Genomic DNA, 9846 nt, shown 5'->3' with positions numbered 1-9846 from the left:
TTCGTGGCAAATGTTTCTCATCGGACCTAAATAAAATACGTACTGCCCTACTTCCTGTTTTGATTTTCGCATCTCGCTGTACTACTACCACTACCACCAGGCAGGCACAGACCTAATGGTTTACTCTGCGGCAGGAGGAGACTATTATATTATTGAACGACCAACAATGAAACACAGCCTCCTCACAGCAAGGTAGACCTCGCAAGGGTTTACAAAAACGCCACGATTCGGCGTAATCTCCCCGCTCCAGACGGCAGCAACACGTCCGCGTTCAAGGCGGTCGTCAGCAGCAGCGAGATGGCACTGAGCTCGGGCGGCTGGACTCCAGCCCCGGCTGGGGTCGGTGGTGGTGCCCCGTCCCAGGCTCTGCACGGCGGGCCTACGCTGGCCAGCTGCAACACCGTGCTGATGTCGGTGCGAGTGTCCGTGTGCCACTCGGGGATCCGCCCGCTCTGCCTCCCCGGGGCGGGCAACGAGGCTCTGCGGCTGCAGCTGAGCATGGATCCCGGCCGGGCGGGAGAGTTTCGCCTGGCGCTGCGAGATACGAGCGGAAGCCGCAGTGTGGTGAGCTTTGACTTGAATTTGACAACATCTGTTGAACAACGCCAACTAGGCTACTAAAACGCCAGAGGTTTATATGGCATGGACAGCATAATAATCCTCTTCGTTTTAATGTACTGGTGGTGGTCCGTTTGATTTGGTTTAATCGCAAATGATTTGTGACGTTGCGGGGACGATCTGGTCCACAAGATTCGATACACCACCAAGATACCCATGTACCTGTCTAAATACTTCCTTAATGTCAACGAAGTCCACACCCACAACACCAGAGGGAGTGCAACAAACCATGTGCAACCCAGATTCGGCACAAACAAGGGACTAAATTGTTTTCGCTTCTATCCACCAAAATGTGGAACGCCCTACCAACATTCATTAAGACATGCGATTCGCATGTCTTAATGACTGTTGGCTTAATGACTGTTGGCTGCAATTCATGTCTTAATGACTGTTGGCTGCAATTCGAAACGGGCCCCCGTAAAATCTGAATCGCCCGCCCACCCACCCCCTTTTCCCCTTCACTGTAGGCCTATATGTTTTTTCCCCCTTTTTACCTCCTCTATGATGATTTCCTGTTTTTGGCTATATAGAAGTGTATATTTGTACGTCTCTAAATGTTATGATGAATTGAACATGGTGGACCCTATTGTAAACACGTGTAATGCTTCATGGTGTCGTCCACAGTTAACAGTTTTGTATTGAGGTCATTGTGCTTGAAATGTACTGTAATTCTCCAATCTGTTAAATACATCTTTCAATCAGTCAATCAATGTTCAAGTTGCTAGCTCAAACACACTGAGCCCAGATGTATTCCCTTGCTCCAGCACAATTTAATCCGAGGGTTGAGGGTCACTGAACATAAAACAACAAAAATAGGGTGTCTAGCCCAAGGCTCATAATATTAGAACATGTGCTGTGTCTCTCAGTTAACGCAGTCCACCTTTTTAGCATAGTCTCGCGTAACCAGACAACTATTCCACAATCTCCGAATGCTAGAGTCTGGACCTATAGCCCCCATGAGCTGAGTAACGGAAGCTGCCATTTTCGTTAACGGAAATATATTTGTTTATTTCCTTTTCTGCTAAGCAACAAGCTATATATGCTTAGATGTTTTCTATTTATATTAGGATAAATGTGCACGACTGTAAAGACGAAACGGAAGTGGCGAGGAGGCTCCACTTCCGCTGTATCCCATACTCATGAGACCTCTTCCGTTGGCCCCAGACTGTATGATGAAGCGTTTGGAAATCGCGGAGGCAACCGTCTGGTAACGCAAGACTATTTTTAGCACAACAGAACGGCCCACAATAACTTCCTTGTTTTCTTCCCTCCCCTGAAAACACATGTAGCCAATACCCATGCAGTGACACCTTAGCCTGGCTAATAAGCCAGACCGAATCAGCCGTTGGCAAAAAAAAACTGCCTGCCGGCGGATTACGGTCTGGAGAGGCTCAATTGTACGCCCATTTCCTACACCAGAGAACTGGTGTGGCCAATCGGGACACGGTATGCAATATGGGCGGGCTTTGGTACAGTGACGTTCAATGCTTGAGACCTTTGACTGACAGTAGCTCTGACCAATTGCGTCAAAGAGAAAATGTTTGAACCCGCCCCCCGGGAAACAAGATCCATACACAGCATCTCCAGACTCAAATACCACACGACAGTGTGATTTGAGTCTGGCTTATTAGCCAGGCTAGTTGACACCTCCCTCAATCAAAGGAACCGAACATACACGTTGCATAGCACAATGGCAGCGTTTACAGTATGAACACAGGATTTTCCTGTGTGTGAAGGATGGTGGTACATCATCCACCATATGTCATTTGGCTAATGCAGGTTACAACTATATAAAGTGCCCCTCGGGGCACAGGTCTCCACCAGGGCAGGTCAGGTTGTGGCCTCCTGGTGGCGCTATAAGCCTCCTGGTGGTGCTATAATGGGCCAATGTGAAAAGGGTGCCATTTCTTGGATGGCAATTGGATGATTTGAGACATTATGTCTTAAACACATGGCTATAGAGCGTCGCAGTCCCGCCCCCTACCAGGGCCCAGGAAATTATTCTCTGTTCATTTTCCTCATAGACATTTCAAAAAGTATTTATTTAAAGACCTTTTAAGCCAACTCTTGACGTGACAAATCATGACAACAAACACAATCTTTCGGGCTGAACAAATAATTAGAAAGAAGAAGAAAACGGCAGGTTACAACACTTTTTTTGTTGTTTTTCTTCTTTGTAATTATTTGTTTGGTCCAAAATATTGTGTTTGTTGTCACGACAAGAGTGGGCTTTGTACGACGCTTATAAGGTCTTTAAATAAATACGTTTTGAAATGTCTATGGGAAAAATGCATTGAGAACTATTTCCTGGGCCTGGCGTCATCATGAAAGGGGCGGGACTGCGACGCTCTATAGAGATCGTGTGTTTAACGATTTTTGGACAGAATCTGGAGGAGTAATATAAAAAAAATGTTTTTCAAAAGTCGGCCTCCTGGTTGCGCTATAACAGGCCGTTCTGGAAAATTTGGGGCAGAGGTTCATCGTTGGCATCCAGGGAGTGTGTGTGTGTGTGTGTGTGTGCAAAATGTGGCATCGACCGGGTTAACGGTGCCGGAGATTAGCTGGTAACGGACGGATGCACGCACACACACGGACACACGGATAGACGGACAGAGTGCAAAACGTACTCTCTCCCCATGCCTTCGGCCTGGTGGAGACAATAATACATGATGCTGGGTTTCATTTATCTCGTTCAGGTGACTTGTAGCTACATTTAAAATGATTTACTCTTGAGTATGTATTGAGAAACTATAAAAGCAGTCTGCTCAAGTGATAAAACCTTGTCCAGACCGACCAGGGGCATATAGGTTGAAATGAATCATATCGATAAACATTTAATTACTGGCATATTGCCATTGTCTTCCGTCCCGCAGTTTGTCGCCGAGTTTGACCTGCGCTCGGTACAGTACGAAGTCAAATCCCCACGGTGTCATGAGATGCGTCTGGCCACGCCGCCCCACGACTGCATCCGATTCAACTTCCGCTGCGACCGGGAGGCTGAGGAATGGGCCACAGTAGTCATGTCATCACTAAGAGAGGCACACAGAGGTCAGAGAGTGATAGTTTTTGATTCATTTTCTTCTTCCTTCCCCACAAAGAAGTTGTTGAGAAGTGCTTTTTCACTGATGGCTGATGGGCTTTTTTGTTTGTTTTGTGTTTCTGCTGTCAGTTGCAAATATCACTGCTCATGATTCAGATGACAGAAGACTCCACACAGCGGCAGCTATAGAACAATGGAGCTCTGCTTCATTGCCACTCACGGGTATGTAACGTGACTTTTTCTTACTATGATCTAGCCGTTGCCAGACCTACCAGACAGGCGCGGACGTTTTCTCTGTCGGCCGGCGTCTTTTCCGGGTTTTTAGACAGCTGGTGGATGGAAATTAAGCTCCACCCACGCGGCTGACTGCCACAGGGGCAAGCGTTTCCGGGAATCTGGCCGTCGCGGCATTCAGCCGCATGGGTGGAGCTTCTTTTCCATCCACCAGCTGTCTAAAAACCCGGAAAAGACACTGGCCGACAGAGAAAACGGCCGTGGCTGTCGACTCAGGTCTGGAAACGCTCTCTCTCTCTCTCTCTCTCTCAACAACAAACTAAATGACCTGTTGTCAATTTGTTATAGAGGAGCTTTGCTTTGAGCTGGCGAGGGCGATCGAAGCGGGCGACACACAGGCTGCTTCCCAGCATGCATCATCGCTGGCTCGGCAAAAGGCAGCGTTGACAATTCAGCTCTCTGAAAAAAGCTACGCGGATGGAGAGATTAGGTGGGGAACAGTTGGAAATGCTGTTTTACTTTGGACCGGTTATTCTTGAGATTATTCTTTGAGCTCATCATAGAGTGCCCTTTCTGTCTTGTAGTTTATCTGTGGCAGTGGAAGACGTTTCTTCGTCCTGTTGTGTCACAGTGAAAGTCTTCCCCCACATGACTGTGGCCGCACTGAAGCAGCAGGTTGGGAAAACAAAATTGGCGTTTCAGTGGTCTTTCGTGGATACAAAAATAAGCAAACGTGGCATTTGTAAACTCAAAACGCACTCCTTCTTGTCAGGTGTTTCTGGAATATGGCTTTCATCCACGCGTGCAGCGCTGGGTTATTGGGCAGTGTTTGTGCACAGAGCCACGGTCCCTGGCCTCCTATGGTGTCCAGAAAGACGGGGACACTGCGTACCTCTACCTGGTGTCTGCCCGCCAAGCCCGTGTTACCCGCCAGCTGTTCCAGCAGGACCAGGAGAATGCCCTGCTAGCCCCACCGCCACCCCCAAGCAACGGTTCAACTTCTCAAGACTGGAGAGGATACAGTACCCTTCCGTCTCGGCTCAACTACAGCACTCCAGGTGAGCACAATCACATACAGTGGCTATACACAGTCATTATCCAACTATGTAATCGCCTGATCGCAATTATTTGAAATAATCACGATTATTATTGTTTTGCATGATCGTCAGAATCTCTTCCGTTCATCTGTTGAAGATGTAAATACATTTTAAAATAGTGGAAAATAGTAGATACTGTATGCAAGCTCACAACGCATTCACAATGTAACGCATGGGTGAGCTAATAGATCAGCTATTTCTACTGTTTAAAAAACACTTGGCCTGGGCTGTGGCTCAGCGGTCCAGGCACCTTGGCTGGTAATCCAGTCTGGCAGTGTGCCGCGGGTTCGACTCCCGATCCCGACGGCCTTCACTGCATGTCATCCCCCCCCCATCTCTCTCCCCATTTCCTGTCGGCCTACTGTCTCTGTCCCTCTTCAAATTGAAATAATGGCGAAAGCCACAAAAAAACACTTGCAAGTTAATAATTATGATACACCGTCAGTCATGTATATTTAAGTTATTTGTCATATCTGCCCTGTGCAAATTTACAAATCATAATAAGCAATGAAAATGTAATTGTTATGTATATCTTCAAATGTTTAGTCACATTTAAATCGTTCATCGTAATTATTTGCATGACAATTAATCGTCAAGTAAAATGTCATGATCGTGACAGCCCTCGCTATAGATGCCTTCAACATGCTGTGCTCGCTAGGAGACACGTGGAACCCCGTCAACATCCTCTTGGTTGTTTACTTTACACCACTAGCAAGTTAAAAATGGTGCTAAAAATAAGCCTCTTTTTGTAGGCTGGCTAGTTCTTGCAGGGATGCAAACAGGGATGCATCCCAGGGATGCAAAAGAACTTTCTCAAACTCGATCGGAAATCATCGGTCCCAACTCCCTCACCAGTTCTACCCAAGATCTTTCACTTAACATTGTTGGATCCACTGTCACATCCTCCACCCGCATCCGCAACCTTGGCATCATTTTCGACCCTGACCTCTCATTCCTCCCCCATGTAAACCAAGTCACCAAAACCGCCTTCTTCCACCTCAAGAACATTGCCCGTCTCCGACCCTCTCTGTCATTCTCCGCAGCTGAAACACTCATCCATGCAGTTTCATCACATCCCGCCTTGATTACTGCAACAGTATCCTCTATGGCACCACATCCAAAGTCCTCAATAAACTTCAATATGTCCAGAACTTGGCTGCCCATCTGCTCACCAGTACCCGTTCCAGAGATCATATTACACCAGTCCTCCGTGACCTTCCCTGGCTCCCGGTCAAACACAGAATCCATTTCAAAACGCTCCTGACCACCTACAAAGCATTTAACAACATGGCTCCCCCCATACCTCTGTGACCTCCTCAAACGTCATGTCCCCTCCCACTCCCTCAGGTCTGGTGACGCAAAGCTCCTCGACGTCCCCAAGACCAAACTCCGTACATGGGGCGACAGAGCTTTTGCCTTTGCTGCCCCAACCCTGTGGAATGCCCTCCCTAAACCACTCGGAGATGCCCCCACCCTCCAAACCTTCAAAACCAAACCGCCCTCAAAACACACCTCTTCAACATTGCTTTCCCTAGCTAAACTCTTTTCACTGTTTTAATGTTTTTATAGCTTTTAGTGTTTATTTATTTTTCCTAATAAAGTTGTTTTATTTTGTTACCTCTGCCCCCCATGTAAAGCATCTTTGGGTACTCCGAAAAGCGTTATAATAAGTTTGAGATATTATTATTATTAAGAGTTGCTTCTTTTATAGCTTATGTTCCCAGGGCAACGTTTTACAAACAGGAAGTTCGCCACGGTTAGATAATTGAGGGCAGTGGTGTTATTGTCTACAGAATTAAACTTTTTTTCCCCCTATTCAATGGTTTAAGAATGAAACGGCTCACTCGGTGACACCCTTTTTATTTTCCGTTTGTTGTTTTTCATTTTCATGGGCTTGCAGCAGGTGGTGCTGGGGATAGGCCAACAACAGGCGGTGAGATCAAAGATGCCCTCAACCTGGAGACGTTGCAGATAAGTGAAAAGCCCAGCAAATCCAGTAAATCACAGGTATGTTACAAAGCACCGTGCACGCTACTGTACGTATCACAAAGTTGCTGTCACACATTGGAAGTAAACGTATTCTTTTTGTCCCACTGTTATTGTCTTTGCAGACAGAGTGGGCGTGTCCGTCATGCACTTTCATTAACAAGCCTTCGCGCCCCGGGTGTGAGATCTGTGCCGCGGCCAGACCAGACACACACAAACACAGTCGAATCCAACAGGTATTGGCAACAGTGTTGATTTCGTCGACTAATACTAAAACGAAAAATGTCCGTCGACTACCTTTTTCCACTGACGAAAACTAAATGAAAACTAAAATGTTAGGAAGGGACTAGTGGACAAGAGTTCCAGTATAAGTCATTTATTTGTACCCTTGGTTGCATGCTGAAAATAGCAGATCTACAAGCTCACAACGCGCCGCGCTGCGACGCGTTGCGACGCGTTGCGAGCTTGTAGATCGGCTATTTTCAGCAAGTGTCAAATCTGTCATTACGACGGCATCAAGGCCTGCCAAAATAAATTTTAGTCGACTAAATAAACTGTAGATTTAGTCGACTAAAATCGCATGACACTTAGTCGACTAAAACTAGACTAACACTAAAACATTCCGGGTGACTAAAATGTGACACAAACGAAAGGAAACCTATTCAGCATGACTAAAACTAAAATCAAAGAATTGCTGCCAGAAACAACACTGATTGGCCAGCTGTCTCAAAAATATTCAGTACCCCGTTTCACACTGTACTATTCATTTAGAATTGTCCCGTCAAAATAATATTTCTGTCTTTCTCTCCACGAAGGAAAAAGGACGAAGAGAAGACAGAGGAGAGACTGGTTTGACTAGTAGTTGACTGCCCAGCAATCCAGTCTGCTCGCTCAAACACACCACAGCCAGTGAGATTGCTAACTCCGGGTTGGTTTGGTTTGGCTAATTACTGACTATATATATATATATATATATATATACTCACATGTCCAGAGGTCAGGTGCACTGCAGGACCTGGTGACTAGCTGGCTGGCTGGCTGGGAAAGACTGGAGCTTTAGTAGCGCTGTAACCACGACACAGGGGTGGGTGGCTGGGTGGGTGGGGTTGAAGATCAGATGAGAAATGACATGCAAAGAGCATCTGCTTTTTTGACGGTCTTGACAGACGATGATGACATGGTTACAAACCTTTGCATCTCGCCAGAGGCAGACCTCGCCATTATTTATTTTAAAGGTTGCTACGGGGGCGGGGGGGGGGGGGGGGGGGGGGGGGGGGGGGGGGGGGGAGGGATATGTGGTGCAAACTGTGCAGACTCATCCAATATTTATTTAAGAAGGGGGGGGTGATACGTTCCCCCCCCTATTTTTATCATAAGAGAAGATAAGAGAATGTCAGAATTGGCCAACTGTGAAAGGTGAGGTCAGTACGTTCAGTTGTACAATATCTTTCTGTCACTGATTGGTGCCAAATCATTTGAGAAAAAAAAAAAAAAGTTTTGTTGAAAGAATATCTGCTGCATTTACAGGGTTTTAAAGTGCTTTTATTTTTTATAACATTGTATTAAGTGTATCATTTTGTTCAATGTTTCATTGAACAAAGTTTGTCATTGTCACTCTTCACAATCCACTGTATAAAAGTGATACTAGTGACATTATTTGTTTTATCAGTACATACTGTAATACTGTAAATTGGTATCGGCTGAATAAACATGACAAAATGTCTAAGATACATAAGTGAATGTATGAATGACTATCACACTATCTTTTACAATGGGCTATTCACCTTTTTCATATAGCCCATAAGTCTTTGTGTCTATGAAAACAAGCACAAATGAAAATAGCTGATCTACAAGCTCACAGCAACACACTGTGAGGTTGTACATATGTTATTTAAAAACCCATTGAGAATAAATCGATATATTTTGAATATTTTAATAAAAAAGGCACTATTTTCAGATGGATGTCTGTGGACAATTACATATTAATCTGGGCTGGGGTTCCTTGATGTGAAGCAAGCCCAAATAAGCAACTACTGTACACTTTACAGTCAAGCCCAAAAAACAAAACAAAAAACAACTACCAATAATTTATTTTCAAGTGACTTTACAGAAAAAACAAGTCAAAGGTTGCTTATAATAAGCAGACATGGCAACACGGCCTTGAAGGATGCAAAGCACACACACAAGGATCCCCAGTACATTGGCGGGGAAAAACGTGGATAGGCACCATAGACTGTAGAAAGGCACACAGAATAAAGGCCTATTCATAGTTGAGTTTTCGGTGAAGTGGTGAGTAAAAACAGAGTGAAGGGCTGGGGAGATCAGCAGCAGCAGTGGTTTGCTCTTCACTGCAGCTCAGTGACGTCATGTTGTAGTTTTCGGTGATAGCAGTGGTCACCTCATTACCGAAAACTCAACTATGAATAGAGGGTATGCGCATGCTAAAAGTGCATGGCACATCGAGTGGCAAAACAACATGCAAAGTGAGTTTAACATTGTTTAATGTTGTTTAATGCAATCGGATAGGACTTTTCTGTTTGGATGTATGAGCTGTCAAGGCCAGAAAGTAGTTTTTTGCCACTCAGTAGGCCTTCCTGCATAACTTCCTGGTTTGATGATGATGTCACACGCATACCCTCTATAGGCCTTAACTCCTCCTACTTCTGGCCCCCTTCTCTACTTCCTTCACTAGGTGTTACCAATGATACTAATTAAGGCTCTGTTCCATTTAGTGTGCAGTGGTTCTCAAACTTTTTCCATTTCAAGGACGCCCATAACTTGAGAGTGTAAAAAATAGGTTCCATTTGGTTAAATTTGTACACTTTCAGAGTATGGGGCATTTTGGAACCCACTCAAGGACACTAAGGCCGT

At 45.4% G+C, this 9846-nt stretch overlaps 1 protein-coding gene across 1 annotated transcript; it reads left to right on the top strand.

Moving 5' to 3' along the window:
- Positions 1–73: 73 nt before the first annotated feature.
- On the top strand, positions 74–8218 carry LOC306943658 (ranBP-type and C3HC4-type zinc finger-containing protein 1-like). Its single transcript, XM_079530157.1, has 9 exons — positions 74–564; positions 3492–3666; positions 3788–3880; positions 4241–4382; positions 4477–4567; positions 4665–4950; positions 6890–6996; positions 7101–7211; positions 7791–8218. The coding sequence occupies exons 1-9, from the start codon at positions 298–300 to the stop codon at positions 7839–7841; spliced, it is 1323 nt and encodes a 440-aa protein (XP_079386283.1). The 5' UTR covers positions 74–297; the 3' UTR covers positions 7842–8218.
- Positions 8219–9846: the final 1628 nt, after the last annotated feature.

This window comes from Electrona antarctica, assembly GCF_951216825.1.
Source record: "Electrona antarctica genome assembly, chromosome: 19".
Taxonomy (NCBI): domain Eukaryota; kingdom Metazoa; phylum Chordata; class Actinopteri; order Myctophiformes; family Myctophidae; genus Electrona; species Electrona antarctica.
Note: the sequence above shows the minus strand (reverse complement) of the source record. Positions and strands in the feature narration are given on the sequence as shown.

What these genes read in the sequence shown, in the direction of transcription:
- LOC306943658 (XM_079530157.1), top strand. Translation starts at nt 298, where the DNA reads ATGGCACTGAGCTCGGGCGGCTGGACTCCAGCCCCGGCTGGGGTCGGT. An exon ending in ACTAAGAGAGGCACACAGAG is followed by an intron (nt 3,667 to 3,787) that starts GTCAGAGAGTGA and finishes TTCTGCTGTCAG; the next exon opens with TTGCAAATATCACTGCTCAT. An exon ending in AACACAGTCGAATCCAACAG is followed by an intron (nt 7,212 to 7,790) that starts GTATTGGCAACA and finishes CTCTCCACGAAG; the next exon opens with GAAAAAGGACGAAGAGAAGA.